The 17649-nt window shown below is 45.6% G+C and overlaps 1 protein-coding gene and 1 pseudogene across 1 annotated transcript; both read right to left on the bottom strand.

Moving 5' to 3' along the window:
- Positions 1 to 808: 808 nt before the first annotated feature.
- LOC136637293 (5S ribosomal RNA) lies at positions 809 to 927 on the bottom strand (annotated as a pseudogene).
- Positions 928 to 15629: 14702 nt separating this feature from the next.
- On the bottom strand, positions 15630 to 16619 carry GPR6 (G protein-coupled receptor 6). The gene has a single exon (XM_066610543.1). It carries the CDS (start codon positions 16611 to 16613, stop codon positions 15630 to 15632), a length of 984 nt encoding a protein of 327 aa, XP_066466640.1. The 5' UTR covers positions 16614 to 16619.
- Between the last annotated feature and the right edge of the window lie 1030 nt (positions 16620 to 17649).

Raw genomic sequence — 17649 nt, 5'->3', positions numbered from 1 at the left:
TAAATACATCCACTTAATTGGTTTGTGGATTGAGTCATTAGTCATTCTCATATGGTTCCTTACTGCTAATTTGCCCATTATAGCTAATTTGCCCATTTCCAATTTCCTTTGAAGGGATCACATCATCTTCCTTATCGTCTGTGTACAGATGAATAAGAAACAATGAGCAGAAAGGATGAATGAAAACCTGGACCTCTTGTCTCTCAGCACTTGAAAAGTTAGCATCCATTTTAGAGCCACAAACATGAGGACCTTGGAGACAAGAACATTGAATAATTTCTGGGAAATGAGAATTCATAAGAGCAAGTGTTGCATAAGAATTCAGGCTACCTGCCTGCTGCATTGGGAAGATGAAAGTGCTGTTGTTCTCAAGGTGCATAGCAGGAACTCAGGCAGAGGGAGTTGGAGAAAAGGAATGACACTGAAAGATGAAATGTTAGCAGAAGGCACAGAGGCCTTCTGCTGGGAGGGAATATATTCCACACATCATTAAGAGCCCAATCCTCAGAACTGTACTCAGAAGTAAGTTCCATTATAGTCAATGGGGCTTACTCCCAGGAAAGTGGGGATAGGCTTGCAGCCTCAGTCACTTTCTTCTGAAGATCTGGGATGCCAATATCTTCCCAAGGACAATCTTGTCAGTTTGTTCCACTCTCTTCTGAACACTGCTCTTCTCACATTGCTTCTGAACAAAGATTATTAACAGCCTGATCCTAAATATGTTTACTCTGTGGCCCAAGATGGCATCCAGTGTTCAACTGCACCACTGCTTGGTTGGCAACTTTCAGTCTCGAAAGACTATAGTATAAGCCTACAGCACCTGGTATTCCCAAGTGGTCTCCCATCCAAGTACTAACCAGGCCTGACCCTGCTTAGCTTCCAAGATCAGACAAGATCGGGCATGTGCAGGTTGTTATGTCTAAAAGATAAACATGGTGTCCAAGCAGAGAGGAGATTAAAAAAAAAGGTTTGGATTCATTAAAAAAATCAGATTTATCATAAAATGGAGGGGACAATATCTTAAACCTCGTTTTCTCCCAATCTTTTTACCATATCAATGGGGATTATTTGTTTAGTTTGGCCTAAATAAGCATGTTCCTTCTGCAACAGACAGCACTGGCATTGTGCAGCTTGGTGGCTCCTGCTGTTTGCTGCTGGTGGCACCCAGGGATTTGGACAGAACAGGCTCCTATCCTCTGTAAGAATCAGTCTGATGTAATGACTAGAGCAGCATTTCTCAATCTGTGGGTCGTGACCCAGTGTGTGGTGGGTTATGACCCGATGCTTGCTATCATGCTACAAGGCATTATTGGGAACCACCAGAGGCCGCGTTCGGGTCACACCTGGCCCGCAACTCAGGCCCTCCACAGGCCCTCCACAGGCCCCAGAATGCAACCAGAAATGGCTTCCAGTGTGCTTCCACAACTGCCAGTTTGCTTCCATGACTTCTGGTTTTCCTCCACAAGGCATCCTGGGACCTGCAGAGGCCAATGGAGTGGCCTCCAGTGGCTCCAAGTAATGCTTTGCGGCACAACAGTGAGCATAAAGTCACAACAGTGTGGAGGACGAGGTGGGTCATGGAGATAAGAAGTTTGAGAACTGTTGGACTAGTGAGTTGGACTTAAAGATCCAATTTCAAATGTTGACACAATAGCACATCTCACTGGATAACCTTGGGCCAGTTGCTGTCTCCAACTTAAAGTGTTGTTGTGAGCCTAGAAGGAAAATAAGCAATATATTCATCATCATCATCATCATCATCATCATCATCCTACTGATTTGCTCCTATCTTTGCTATGCTGTTGCAGGGGCAGCTACACAACTGAAGAAAGCTGGAGTTGTTGGACTAACAACCCAATCCTAACCTGCTCTGGAGTAGACAGACGGCACGCCTGCCCTGCATCCAAGGCAGGGTTGGGGCCCAAAGCGGCTCAGCCCAGTGCAAGGGTAATCGCCTGCCTTTTCTTGGGTAACGCTGCAGAAGCCCCAATGGGGCTACTCAAATCTGTGCTACCTAAAGAGGTGGTGCAGATCCAGGCAGCCCAGACCTGCCCCACTATCCTGGCCCCACTCCCTCACTTGCTGCCCGTGCACGGGCCCATCTGCTGCCTGTCCTCCCCCTGCCCCAAAACACCTCCTCCCCACCTTCCCCACGCCTCCTCCAGACCCCTGTGCTGGCCTAGCTTGGCCAGCACAGGCTTATCTTTTGTGCTGACCCGAAGGAGCTTGAGCCAGCCTCCCTCTTTTCCTGGTGGTACAGAAGTGTTTTACGACACTTTTGTGACACTGGTGCGCCAGCACAAGCAACTTGCACTGGCCCATCCCCTCCCCAGAATTGCACCCTGAGAGTCACATTTTTTTTTCATTTAACTAAATGTGTGAGTAACATGGGGAATAACAAGGACTCACTTAATGAATTGTTTCCATTGTTCTCTCTCTCTCTCTCTCTCTGTAATTTTAGTCTTTCCCACTTTTCAGGGCTTCTTGTATACTGCTGCTAAATAAATGTTGTTACAGTTAGGCTGCAATCCTAACCACACTTTCCTGAGAGTAAGCCCCATTGAACAAAATAGGACTTACTTCTGAGTAGACCTGGTTAGGCTTGTGCCCTTAGTCACCCAGTAGCTGTATTGGCAACCTTCAGTCTCGAAAGACTATGGTATCGCGCTCTGAAAGGTGGTTCTGGCACAGCGTCTAGTGTGGCTGAAAAGGCCAATCCGGGAGTGACAATCCCTTCCACACCGGGAGCAAGTGCAGTCTGTCCCTGGTCTGTCTCCCTGGCTATGGGCCTTCCTTCTTTGCCTCTTAGCCTCAGACTGTTGGCAAAGTGTCTCTTCAAACTGGGAAAGGCCATGCTGCACAGCCTGCCTCCAAGCGGGCCGCTCAGAGGCCAGGGTTTCCCACTTGTTGAGGTCCATCCCTAAGGCCTTCAGATCCCTCTTGCAGATGTCCTTGTATCGCAGCTGTGGTCTACCTGTAGGGCGCTTTCCTTGCACGAGTTCTCCATAGAGGAGATCCTTTGGGATCCGGCCATCATCCATTCTCACGACATGACCAAGCCAACGCAGGCGTCTCTGTTTCAGCAGTGAATACATGCTAGGGATTCCAGCACGTTCCAGGACTGTGTTGTTTGGAACTTTGTCCTGCCAGGTGATGCCGAGGATGCGTCGGAGGCAGCGCATGTGGAAAGCGCTCAGTTTCCTCTCCTGTTGTGAGCAAAGAGTCCATGACTCGCTGCAGTACAGAAGTGTACTCAGGACGCAAGCTCTGTAGACCTGGATCTTGGTATGTTCCGTCAGCTTCTTGTTGGCCCAGACTCTCTTTGTGAGTCTGGAAAACGTGGTAGCTGCTTTACCGATGCGCCTGTTTAGCTCGGCATCGAGAGAATGAGTGTCGGAGATCGTTGAGCCAAGGTACACAAAGTCATGGACAACCTCCAGTTCATGCTCAGAGATTGTAATGCAGGGAGGTGAGTCCACATCCTGAACCATGACCTGTGTTTTCTTCAGGCTGATTGTCAGTCCAAAATCTTGGCAGGCCTTGCTAAAACGATCCATGAGCTGCTGGAGATCTTTGGCAGAGTGGGTAGTGACAGCTGCATCGTCGGCAAAGAGGAAGTCACGCAGACATTTCAGCTGGACTTTGGATTTTGCTCTCAGTCTGGAGAGGTTGAAGAGCTTTCCGTCTGATCTGGTCCGGAGATAGATGCCTTCTGTTGCAGTTCCAAAGGCCTGCTTCAGCAGGACAGCGAAGAAAATCCCAAACAAGGTTGGTGCAAGAACACAGCCCTGCTTCACTCCGCTTCGGATGTCAAAAGGGTCTGATGTGGAGCCATCGAAGACAACAGTGCCCTTCATGTCCTTGTGGAAGGATCTGATGATGCTGAGGAGCCTGGGTGGACATCCAATCTTGGGGAGAATCTTGAAGAGGCCGTCTCTGCTGACCAGGTCGAAAGCCTTTGTGAGATCTATGAAGGCTATAAAGAGGCTTTATATCTATATAAAGATATACACTCTTTATAGTCACCCAGTAGCATGCATTGAGAAAGATGGTTGGTTTTGTTAAATGTAAGTTCAGTGAAGAAATAGCACAGTTGACAATGGAGTAGTTTAGTGTGTCAGTGTGTAGGTGGATATAGTCAAGTTCATGTTACAAAAATCTGGAGCAAAGTTCACTGTCTGATCATTATCTTGTCTACTATTTCCTGGTTCAATCCTAGTACAGATTAAATCACATGCAAAAGTATCCAAAGGAACAATTTGCAATGAATTGTAAATAACAATCCTTCTCTGTTTGCCTCAATTTAACAGCCAATTCCTCCTACCATTGCAGCTGTTTCCCCCACCTCCGGTTTCCATCCCATTCCACAAACATGGCCTGGTTCTCAGGAGCAGTACATGGGGGAATAAACCTGTTTGGGGGGCTATACTGCTTAACAGGGGTGGGAAAACCCAGCAGTGCTTGACTCAAGTTGAGCCTAGCGTCACCGCCCCCCTGCGATTAGACTCAAAAGAGAGTCGTAATGGGGGCACTTTCCAAGTTGCTGAGAAATCTGTTAGTGACTCTAAAAGACTCGAGTTAAGTTGCTTCCCCCTTTTAAGAAGCCTGCCACAGAAAAAACAGGGCTGCTGCTAGGCTCTGTGTGTGTGTGTGTGTCGGAATTCTCTATAACTGCTCCCTTGCTGCCTCATCCCATCTGTAAATAGGGCGGGAGGAGTGGGAAGTGAGAGCCAGGACAGAAGCAGCAAGAGGGTCTCCAGCTTTAGCTGGCACAAGTCTGCTAGAAGTAGAAGAAAGGGTCATAAAAGGAAGTAGCAGAAAGGGGCAAGGAGCTTCCAAATGGAGGTGATAGGATCCAACATGTGCCATTGATGGCAGATCGACCCTCTACCGCCACCTCCTCACCCCCATTCCTTCCCACTCAGTTTTGCCTCTCCCTGGCCCCTTTCTGCCCATCTACTGCCCCCACCACTACTTTACCTGGTCTGGCAATCGAGGCAGGGTCCAGTAATGGAGTTGTGGTGCTGCTGCATGCTCTGTCAGCAGCCATTTTCTGGCAGGAGAGGTGCCTTCTGCTGTTGTAAGAGCTCCACACAACAGCCCAATCCTGCATTGGTAATAGGGTTGCAGCTGGAACCAACCGTATTGGCCTCTGCCTTTCCATTGGACCATTCCAGGGACGTGGAGAGGGGGGATTTGCTGCATGGGTAACAGCCTATCCTCCATACCTACTTTACCCAGGCTTCGCGCACTAGAGAGGACACTCTGTTCCAGAACCACCATTCAGAGCGCGACACCATAGTCTTCCGAGACTGAAGGATGCCAACAACAATAGGGTTGCAACCTGGGTTGAATCCCCTGCATCTCCAAGCTTTGGCAAAGTGTACTATTCCCTCCCAGTGTCCTGCTTCTGTACACAGGGGGGAATCACTCAGACCTGTGAAACTACGTAGTTGTTTGGGTCTTTACTTCTTATCCAGGATATTTTGTAGTGGGCTGGGGAACTGAACAACCTGTATGGAAGTCATATAAATTCCAGTTCAGATTTCTTATTCTATAGAAACCACAGCACAAGTACGTAAGTTGAAAGGGTTAATCATGCAGAAACTCTTCTCTGGGCATCATAATGAATTCAGATTAATTCAATTTTCCTACCTCTTAGATCTTGTGAAGAAAGACTTTTTTGTAGCATTAAGTGGTAACTAGATACCATTTTATCTACAGTAAATAACATTAGCCAGTGACAAATCATGTCTGCCTGCAGGTATGGAGATAGCATTATTTTCCTATAATACAGATAACTTGCTACTTTTACAAAGAAGGTGAATATTTATTTATTCAAAATGTCATTAACTCAATCTTTTGTCAGATCAGAGCATAAAATCCTGCTCAAATTGTAATCCATCCACCAAAAGATACATCCCTTGTATCTTTATTTTTTTCAGATTCCATCTGAGTGTTTATTCACGTAAACAACAAGGAACATAATTATGTTTCAGTACAAGCAAAGCAGATCATTGGCTTCTTCTAAAACAAGCCAGTTCCTCAGGTTCTTAGAAGAATATATCACACAAGATGTTTCTTTGTAAGAAGAGTGTCAAAGCAATAATTAAGAAGCAGTCATATCTGGAGATGCTTTTCATGGAAAAATATGTAAATCTTGCTACTTCAAAAAAGAAAAACCCCTTAAATATCATCCTACACCAGATATAGCCCTAAGAGATAATTGGCTGCTAGGTAGAATCAGTGTCTTCCATGAATTTATTAATTTTATTTATTTATTTATTTAATTTAATTTAAAGCATTTGTACCCTGCACCCTCCCCCAGACAGCAAATCATCCCAGCAGTGATTTATAATCAATGGGAAACAAACAGAGAGGGTTTTGGGGGGAGGGGTTGGCCTTCTCCTCCTCTTCCAACAGGGCAGTTGGTGGTTCTAGGGCCACTGTGCCAGTTTAGGGTGGGGCATTACTGAGCTCAAAATGCAAGTGGAGGCAGAAGAGGTTCTTTTTGTGATATCCTTTGTTTCTGTTGCTACTATGGTCAGACAGACGGTTATGTTCCTTGAAATCCCACGGCCAACTGAAATGGTATCTTACAGAAAATTGTAGCACTGAAAACTTTTGTATTTTCTGCAAAACAAAGCCATAAGTTCACATATTGCTGCAGTTGACTATAACCTCTTATAAATAAGGTAGTGAGGTGAAAACTAAAGCATAATGTTGACCTAAAATATGCCACCAGAATTGTATTATATGCTAGGAACTATTTGTATTAGATCTAAACTAAACATGACTGGAAGGCTGCACATTCTGGGGTGTTTTTTTTGTGTGTGTGTGTGTTTTTTTTGGGGGGGGGGTCTTTGAAACTTTCTTTTAAAAAAAGATGTTACAGATCTGTCAGAACTGTAGTTTCCAAAGTGGTGGGTCACAACCCACTATTGGGAGCCAAACCTGGGCCATTCCCCTCTAAGGGGAGTGGCCCAGGAATGGGTCCCCAACGGCACTGCAGCACAAACCAGAAGTGAACTCTGATAGCAGATCAGAACTCATTGCAGCCTCCCAGAGGGTTGTGGAGGTGGCTGCAAGTCTCCGAAACCCCCCTCAGGAGGCAGCAAGATGCCCCCAGGTACGTGGGGATGTCCCTGGGTCCCAGCAGTGCAGCAATCACTGCAGCGCTGTCGGGGCAACCCCCTGCTCCCACCCCACCCCTGCAATGACTTAGAGCAGTTCCAACATCCAAGTAGGACTTTGAGAACTGCTGGTGTAGGAGGACACATATAGAGACCTTAGGATTGCCTCTCACAAGGCTTGCATCCCTGCCAATTATGTGCGCAGCTAGCCCCACCTTTTCCCCATATGTTCAGTGTTTATCTGCAGTGACAAATGTGGAATGTGGGAAGAGTTTGGTCCTGTAATTGCCACCCTACAATAGTCCATAGTGGCAGTCATGGGAAGATTTCCTCTCCCCCCCCCCCACACGCACACAAACTGCAAATGCCACTGCAAACAAAAGCTGAATGTAGGGAGAGTAAAAGATGGGACTGAGTGTGCATCTTCAGAGGGAGTGATCCAAGGACACATCTGCAGATTCTTCTAATGGCAGGGCTTCAGTGATTGACACAATCCCATGATTTATCCCCCACTGCTATGATGCTCTGTTCTGACCAAACATGGCTTCTTTCTTTTATCCCTTCTGTTTTTACAGGATGTGCAAAAATCAAAATCTGCAGGTGTTGCATAACATACTCAGCAAAAATTAACTAAAATTAAGTTCACTTACACCCCCATCAGTTGCTGTGGGCAGGGGCTCTGAGAGGAATTTAATCAGGGGGTACAAAGTTTCTTTTGGGCCCCTATGCAAAGGGGGGAGGGGTGAAACAGAGCAGGGGAGGGTGGTGACAGGTGAGTAAAATGGGGGCAGGAAGGGGCAAAACAGGGTGGAGGGAAGGTACAGATACCTGGAAAAGACTTTGGAGCCCAGGTCTAACCACCCATGTGGAATCGGCAGCTAGATACAGTAATACAGAAAACCAAACACACTCCAAAATCTCTCCAAAATCTTTTTAATATGGAAAATCTTGCTGAAAAATTAGCATCATCACTAGAATGGAAAGTGTCCTCTGCATATCAAAGCATGCTTCTGCAGCAGCTGTGGTCCCAGGCTGTGTCCCTGAACTCTTATACACTCCTTCAGGGTTAGCCGAAGAGGTGCTGTAGCAGGCCAGTTTCTTCCCAGATTTGACACTGTATTAAGGAGTGTCATGTATGCATTCCTTGGTTCAGCAGATATGGCTTGTGGCAGCAGCTGTCACTCCACACCCAGCATCCCATGCAGTCAGTGAGTTCAGGTGAGATAGGAAAGTATAAGGAAATTTCTGGGCCCCCTCCTTAGGCTCCTGGGCCCCCTTTATGACCCTGGGCCCGGGTACAAATTACCCCCTTTACCCCCCTCTCCTAGGCCCTGGCTGTGGGAGAGTTAAACCTGCACTCAATTCTTTCCCACTGAAATGAATGCAGAGTTAAAGTGCTGAATGACTGAATCAAGTCCTAAGTTTATGGGACTTTGCAGTCAATCCCCTCATGATTCAAAATCAAAATGGGGGAGGGGCAGAAGTGAAGTCACATCTTCTGGTTTGATATCTGGTTATCTATGGGGTAGCATTTGGTTAGATTGACAGAGGAAGCTCAGAGTATACACTGTTCTTGTCACACTGTAACAGCAATGTTGAGGGCTGCGGGCATGATCCAGCCAAATGTAATCACATTTCAGTCTCACTGATTTAAATGGAAAAGTTAAGCAAATGCTCAATAATCCACCCTCTGCCATTGAAGTCAAGGGGATGTAAAAATGCTTAGCCTTGACTGAATACAGCCCGTAGTTCTGGATACAGGGTGTGTAGGCTCTAATAGGGCACCAATCATCATTCTTATCCTCAGGCAAAACTCCTGTTGGGTAAGGATAGAATAAGCTCTGGGTAAAGGTTCTGGCATTTACCCCATTGGTATAGCTCATCTAATGAAGAGCCTGACTTTTGAGTGCTGGTAATTTATTCATTTACTTATATATTTGTATTTTATGACACAAATTGATGCAGAGCAGATGCAGAAGTTTACCAGATTCATCCAGTTAAAGACTGAAAGCCATGTTTTATTGATGTATGGTATGGTACTTCAATTCAACTGCTTCTTTTCTGTGTGTGAATACGTGCTTTTCATGTATTCTTTTTTTCCCTGCCAAGTGGCTGTATGAATGGGTTTATTGTACTTGAAATCTAATAACAGATTATAATCAAGCAATAATTAGACGTACTTTCTAGTATTATTGAGAAATTCATCTCTAGCCAGCTTCTAGTGCTTTAATGAGATTCTAGCATTATTGGATATGATCCAGCCACATTTAAGAATTATCAAGTCCCACTGAGTTCAGTGGAAGATTTACAGCACAATCCTAACTAACCTTCTAGGATGCGATGCAGCGATACCACAGCCTCCACTGTATCCGGCACAGGAAGGGAGGCTGCTGGAAGTCTCCTTGAGGTAAGGGGACATTAGTCTCCTTTCCCTGGAGTAAGCCGCAGCAGCCACTATGGGGCTACTTGGGCCTGCACCAGCAAAATCACTGGCACAGGTCCAAGCAGTCTCATGTTGGGGAAGCAGACCTGGGAAGAGGGATATGTCAGGGCCACTCTGTCGATCCCACCCCCCAGCCCAATCTCTCCACTCTTCTCCATTCCGCTAACCCCCTCCCTATCCTTGTTCCACCCACCCCCATCACTCCACTGCCTTGCTTACCTGCTCCAGCATGCGTGGGCCCTACACTGGTGCTGGCAGGCTGACATAGGCCTTCCCACTAGTGCCACGATCACCTGCGCTTTCACATCATATTTTACAGCATGTTTGTGACAGCGCATATGGTTGTTCTGCTGGAGCTAACCCATTGCTAGAGGATGTGGGAGTGCAGGCTGCACTAGGTGACATACATGGGAGGGGTGAAGTGCACTACTGATCAAAATTTTTAAAATCTTGGTATTTTCAAATAATACTATCATGTTATAGAACATCTACTATCACGTGTACTATCATGTATAAGAACACAGCCTTAGTTTTGTCTGAATTGTGCACTTAAATTTGAACATTCCATTTCAAAAATTCACTGCATATCAAAACCGTGTTCAAAATCAGCATTTCAAAACTGAAAAATAATTTTGAATGGATGTATGATCCCAGAATTATTTATTTATTTATTTATTTTAAATGTTTGTGGCAATGGGCTTCAGACTCGTTACCACCTTCGTGCTGAGCTCCATGAACAATCAACATGTGCTCATACATCAGGTGCATGAAGTCTGATCCTCAGCTGGCAGATATGTGCACACCAGATGGGCACAGAGAACATAATGTCAGCAGTAGGGTCAAAAGGACATTGCAATCTGAAAGGAAAGAATAAGGTCAAAAAGCACACATGTATACGTGATCAGAACAGTTACCCATGCAGTAACTTGGTTGATAATATATCGTCCATCTAGTTATGCTATGCTAACATCTCTAATGTGAAAAAAGTCATGGGTATGATTCAGCCTGAAATCGGCTAAAATCAATTCTATGTTAATTTTGCTCCAGGGCTTCTGTACATGCAACAAAGCAATACTTGTTTCAAAATTTTAAATAGCCCTCTTAGCAAGAAACTCTTATCTGTTATTTTAAACAACCACCTCAACAAAACCTCACCCTGCACTCTATTCATCATATCTCTTCTAAAAATGCTTTCAGCATTTGCATATATCCAGAGGTTCTCCGATTTGGAGAGGCAGAGAGTGTGTGTGGCTGGTGCTAATGTTATTCAGCTCAGGTATCCCTGCAGATCAGAACAGTGTGTGGAAATGAAAGGCCATCTTTTACTGCAACTAGACTGACGTCAATTTGAGCCCAAGAGTTAACTAGAACAAATCCAAAATGCCCTCCCTGTTTAGGATTGCGCCTTCCTAGAGATGATGAGTGAGCCTGAAACAGATTTCTTGACAGAGCCTATAGACATGAAAACATGCGCATTATTCATGCGACTGTTAGAGCTGTTCAGATATATTGGTTCTCATGAGAGTAGCGGGAGGGGGGTTAAATTAAAAACATTTGAATCAGTTATTGTGAGTAATGAGCAATCTGGGGTATTGTAAATGACTGTGAAATGGGTTCAAATGCAATTACCCCAAAGGTGCCAACAATGAATGCATGCTGACATTGGCATAGCTAAGGGAGGCAGGGGGGTACAATATAGTAAATTACTTCCAAGTTAGGCACTTTTAGGAGGGGGGGGTGACATCCAAAGTCATGGCCCTGGGTGCCAGATGTCTTAGCTACACCACTGCATGCTGGCATGGTCGTGGTGCTCCCTCACCAAGAGCTGCTTTGCTCTTTCAGAGAGACTGAAGCATCTGAGAATTGTGCCACTCAGTTTTTGCCCTACATCCATATATGTGGGGGTATTAAAGGGAAACCCTTCATAAACAGTGTATACTGCTGTTTATAAGATAGCACAAATATCTGTAGAGCCAGCACTTTACCATCTCTGAATTCATCACATAATTGGCAATAGTGTCCTAGTAGAATATGCTTGATAGACTTTTGCAGGATCTTCACACATTATACTGTATACACAGCTGTGTTGTGCATTTTGCCTATTGAAGAGTATGTGGTCTTTCAAACTATATGACTATATGTCTATGTGGTTTTTCAGACTACAGTATATGCCATATACATCTTCACGGTTACAATAACTAGTCAAGTGGGGTCCAGGTGGGGATAAACTCTACCTCTATAGCAGGGGGTCTCCAAACCCTGGCCTGGGGGCCAGATGTGGCCCATGGCAAGCCTCTGATCCCCTGAGAGCCTCTGGCCCAGTTGACCAAATATAACCAGAGTTATGCTTGTGGGGTGAGGTAATGGGGGTCCATTTAAGTGTTTGCTTTATTTCTTGGGCTGTGTTGGTGCTTGGAGAAATTCTGGACATTTGAGTCCATTCATTCATCTAAGTTCTATCTCTAACATATTTATTTAATTTTTTTTCCAGCCCTTGACTTTGTGCCAGATATCTGATGCGGCCCTTCAGCCAAAAAGTTTAGAGACCCCTGCACTATAGCAAGAAATGTGCAGACTTTAGAAATGAAGATTCTGGCAGCATCAGCGATTACCTAACAGTCTATTAGGTCATCATGAAGCCAGCTGCAAGGACAGAATAGGAAAGTGATACCCAAACTTCGGTCCCAATCCTAACATCACCAGTGCCTGCAGTATCAGCGTGCCACAGCTGCACATTTGTGGCATCCAGCAAGGAGGGAGCTGGGTCATCACCAGTTAGTGCTGGGCCTCAGTGCTGGGAGGATGACGCTAGTTGGCAGTGCAGCTTTTTGGGATGTGGGGGAAGGACGGAGGAGGGACTGGTCCAAGCGGAGGGGTGGGACCAATAGAGGCCTCTTCCATCAGATCATATGCCCCATAACTGGCTGCAAAGCCTGCACTGCACTGGCAAAATTGCTGGTGCAGACTTGAGTAGCCCCATTGGGAGGCCTGGAGCTTTCCTCAGGGGAAGGTGACAAAAGTCCCCTTCCCCCAAGGAGACCTCTGATGGCCTTTCTGGCCCCACTGGATACAGTGGTAGCCATTTTGGCACCACTGCACCCAGCGGCGCTGGGGAGTTTAAGATTGGGCTGTTAGTCTCTCCACATTTTGCTGTCCAATTAGTAATGGAATGGCTCTCCACACGTGTTTTTCTTTCCTTTTACAATGTACTAACTAAACAAAAAAGAAGTGAAATAAACTGGATATGGGGTGAGACTAGAATCATTTAGTTTATTAGAATATTATATGCTGTAACCAAAGACATAGCTCATTCTTACTAGTGAATCTGATTATTAAACTGTGAAAGTTTTGCAAAGGGTTACAAAATTGTCATATTCTGAAGTATGTATACTTCAGATGCATAGTGAGTACAACTAGTGTTCCTTGTGTTCCTGTTCACACATGCTTGTTTGTTCTTTGGTGACTTCCGCAAACTATCCTACCAATGACTTGCTGCTGTAAAACAGCAGTGACAAATTGAATACCACAGGCAGAAGTTTGTTGTACCATATTTTTGTTCCAGGGCATGGTTTCAAGGCACATGACACTGAAAAGCTTACAGGTGTGGCGAGGTCATTGAATAGGTGGGAAACTACTTGAGAATACTATTTATGCTTCCTTGAGTTCAGTGGAAGTAAAGGCAGGTATCATTGAAACACATACTCTTCAAATGAAGCAGCTACAAGTGATGACTAATCAAGTAGTAAAAGATTATGTGATATGCAGTGTCAACGGCCCTTTGTTTCCTTTGTAGATGACCTGATCTCAAAGGCTTTAGCTTTTTCAGCCTTTATTTGGGAAATGATAACAAAATCCAGCATCAGCACTGAATTCTAACCATCATACTCCTTCTCTCCAGCCTACAGAAGCACTGGCACAGCAGTGCTCTCACAAAACCTTTCATCCTGCTTTACCTCTACTATCACTGCTGTCAGAATGAAGCTACTGTTCATTCCAAAATGGGGGAAGATGGCCTGATACCCTTCCCCCTACCTCCACCTTGTCCAACAGGTAATTGGCACTGTGTAAACTTCAGAGCTGTCACAGTGAGACTGTGCTATCCCTCTGGAAAGTACAGAAACATACATACAAGCCAGTTCCTGAAATCAGATTCTTTTCTTCCTGTGCCTCGGATTTCTGAAACCCAGACTGTACCAGATCTGCACATGCAAATATACATCAGTGCACAGATTGTTTTCACTGGATTAGGGCATTCTGTCTAACACCTCTGGATTGGTTAACACTCCCATTGGAATGCTTGTGTCTTCCTAATTTTAGGCTGGGTTGACACTATCAGCAGAAGGAGGTGGTGGAATGCTGAGGCTCTAGAATGGGCTGCATTGGTTCAGTCTGCAAATACAGGGTCATGTTTATGAATGCTCCCTTGTGTAAAACAAACAAAGCCCTTTGCAAATAGAAAGCTGGGACAAAAGCCCTGATGTGTTAGGGTTTTTGTGTGTGTGCCTTTATTGCAATGAGTTTCCTTCATGGGTCAGCATCAAAAGTGGTACCTCCCACCTGTAGCCTGAAGTAGTACAGTTCAGGTCACCTCAGCATTCTACAATCCCATTGGATGGTATCTGTAGCCTCAGACTTAATGATACTAGATTAAAATATGAGGATATTCAACAATGTGTTTTTGAGCTACTGCTGCTGCACACAGTGCAGATATTAAATAATTAACATGAACAGTATTTTTTTAAAGTATCAAAATTAAAAAATGTTTAAAACCTTTAGCTCTAAAAAAGTAGATGGTACCTGCTTTCTAAAGCATATTAGGAAACTTTTAAATATTGCAGTATTTACAGACAAAAACAGAGGGAGGAATGATAGCTTGTCTTCAAGTTCAATAGTAAATTCCTCAGTGATATTTGGAATCTAAAATCTGCTTCAAGATATTAAAGTACTCATTTATTTATTAATTTTGATTCAGATAAGCAAGTACCTCCAAGCTGCGACGCAGCATTCAGCTGTTACTCCTAGAAAAAGAAAATCATTTCCAGGATATAAATGGATTATTAGAATGGGGTCCAAGGCATGCAGCCTGCAAAACCGTGTATAAATCTTTATCTGAATAATCAGTCTGGCAGTGTGACAAAATGAGGCACCAAGGTTCTGTGTTACAGAAACCAATTTATTATGAACTTGCACAGGCTTTTTAAGAAGGAAGTTTTAACTGCATCTGGACAAAGTCATAAATCAGGACAAATGAAAGCACATAGCGGTTTTTACCTATATCTAACCTGCCTGAAATGAGAGGGAGTTTATTTTAAATTTTGCACATTTCAATGAAACTCATGGAGGAAAATTCTCCAATAGTTTGCAATTTTCATTGGAGAATCGGACAAGTTGCTTCCTCTCTTGAAATGTGGTTATTTGATACATTAGCCTCTCACTTGAATAATTACACACTTGTTTTATGATATGGTTCCTCTCCGCTGCAGAAGTAAACTCATTTCACTTATGTGGGCACAGCCAGTGAATATTTTCAAGTCAATAAAACTGAGGCAGACTGAAAGTTTTCCCAGGCTTTTAAAAGGTAATCAATCACTACAATGCAAAGAATAAAAATATGTAATGAATTTATTTATTTGTGTACAAAATGTCATAATTTATCAATACTGTGCAGCAAAATATATTATCACTTACATCTCCAAATAGACAATCTCTCTCTCTCTCTCTCTCTCTCTCTCTGACCTTTAAAAACGGTAACACTGTTTTGGCAGTTCAGCAGCTAAAATTAAAGTGCTATAACAATGTCATCTTGGAATGCCTCTACAAATTTGATATACAATCTTGTATACAACCACATTGATTTTTTGTCACGTTTTGTTTCACACAACCACAGCGCTGGACCTTTCACGTTCTCAAGAATACACATACATAAAGTGCTAATGTTTAAACATTTTCCCCCAAACAAATTCACAACATGAAACTGGCTCATACCAGGCACTGTCATTCACAAAAGTTGAAGATTGTCATTTTGTGCAAAACTACACAGAGGAAGAAGTCACTTAGACATCACTGGGGGATCTTGAACGAAAGGCCACTTTGGATTGAAAGCAGCCACAAAAGAGAACCCACATGGATCTCTGAATTTCTTGATTTCTGTAGGCATAAATGATGGGATTGATCATGGAGTTGTAGGTAGCAGGTAGAAGTGTGGCATAAGTGTACACAGCAGGGTACTGGGAATCTCCTGCTACACAGTAGATAGCAAAAGGTAACCAACTGGCTCCAAAAGTACCAAGGATAATAGCAAGTGTAGAGACTCCCTTTTTGGTTGCAACATAATGAGATGCAGTCAGAAAATGCTGCTGGAGTGCTATCTGGTGTGCATGCCTGCAAACTATTTTGCAGATTTTGATGTACAAGTGAAGCATGAGAATAAAAATGAAAAAGAAGGAGGCAGACAGCAAAGTCACATTACTTTTGGTCAAGGGTCTAACAATACTGCACGATGAATAATCGTCAAGACAATTCCAGCCCAAGACAGGTAGCAGTCCTAAGCAGAGCGACACCCCCCATGTGATGATCAGCATCATATGAATACAGAAGACAGTCTTCTCAGAGTAATAAGTCAGTGCATTGTATAGGGACAGGTAACGATCAACTGTGATGGCTAATAAGCTACTCACAGAAGCTGTAAAAGAGGCAACTAGGAAGCCAACTGTAATAAGGCTGATGGTTTCTGACTGGATCAAATACTGGAAAACAAAATTGAGGATGAGGCCAACTCCAGCCAGCAGGTCAGCAGTGGCCAAGCTCCCAATCAGCACAAACATTGGGGTTCTCAGGTTGGGAGTGTAGAATATAATGGCCACGACAATGGCATTCTCACAGGCAATGATGGTTCCAGAGATGCATAGCATAATATCCCAAGGGTTGATGATAAAGACAGGGAGCTTGGAGGAGAGCTCCAGAGAAGCATTGACACTGCTGGTTTGAACCCAGGATAGAGGGCTCCTGGTGTCATTCAAAGAGACGCTTTCATTCATGTCTGCCACAGCCAAGTCCACCACCTGCAAGGAGAAGAGGGTGTTAAAGAATGATGGCAACCATCAAACTCACCCAGCCTGGTCCCTTCCATGAGCATTGTGATCCACAGTGAAAGAGACGCACCGTGGATGAAAGGGGGAAGGAGCAAGAGAGGAAGAAGTCCAGCATGAAAAGGAAGGGCAGTGTGGAAAGTAGCATCAAGCATAAGGAACCCAGACCTCTGGAGAGGCTGATCAGCTCCACTCTGCCTCTGTCCTTGGTGCTGAACCTAAAGTTCTTTCCCCTTGAGGCAGACCTGAACGTCCAGGCAAGGCGGGACCACCCAGCCCCAGCAGCCTGAGGTAGGCTCGGTGCTGCTGCTTTCTTCGCCCCCCAAGCACAGTGGGCTTGGAGCCTCCCCGCCCCCCCCTCCGGCCCCTGCTTCTTACCCGGTCTCACGGCTGAAAGAGGCTTCTCATGGGTGAGGGTCTTGCGCCGTTGGAGCTGCGCCCGCAGCCTTTGCCTTTGGCGGGCTGTGCCTGGAGAAGCGAGGCAGAAAGAGCGGGAGGCTGAGCCCGCTCGCCGTCTGACGCAAGTGGCAGCGGCGAGTGCAGGGCGCCAGAGTCTCCAGCGCGCACATGGAGCGCTGGCCCGGAGGAGCCCCCCGCGGCGGTGGGAGGGGGAAGCGCGCGCAGCCGTCGAACGCGGGGAAGGCGGCGGAGCCTGGGGGGAGACCCCGGGGCAGCGGCAGGGAGGGGAGGGGAGGGGCGGGGGCGGGAGGGAAGGGCAGCGCTGGGGACACGTGGCCCCGGCAGCAGAGCCAGCACTGGCAGGCGAGGGCGACGGGGGAAGGGGGCAGGCTGAGAAAGGCGGGCAGCGCTGCAGGAAGGGCTCGTCCGGCCCGCTCCCGCAAGCCCGCCGTGCCCTGGAGCGCCAAGGGCCGCTGGCAGCTGCTGGCCGAGCCTGCCTGCCTGCCTCCGAGCGGGAGGCGTTCCCCTCACTGCTCCCAGGGCCAGCCCGAGTTTCTCACCCAGGCAAGGGGCACTTCCCAGGAAG

Source organism: Tiliqua scincoides, chromosome 1 (genome assembly GCF_035046505.1).
Source record: "Tiliqua scincoides isolate rTilSci1 chromosome 1, rTilSci1.hap2, whole genome shotgun sequence".
NCBI classification, from domain to species: Eukaryota; Metazoa; Chordata; class Lepidosauria; order Squamata; family Scincidae; genus Tiliqua; species Tiliqua scincoides.
The sequence above is the reverse complement of the archived record's forward strand: the minus strand, read 5'-3'. Positions and strand labels throughout refer to the sequence as shown.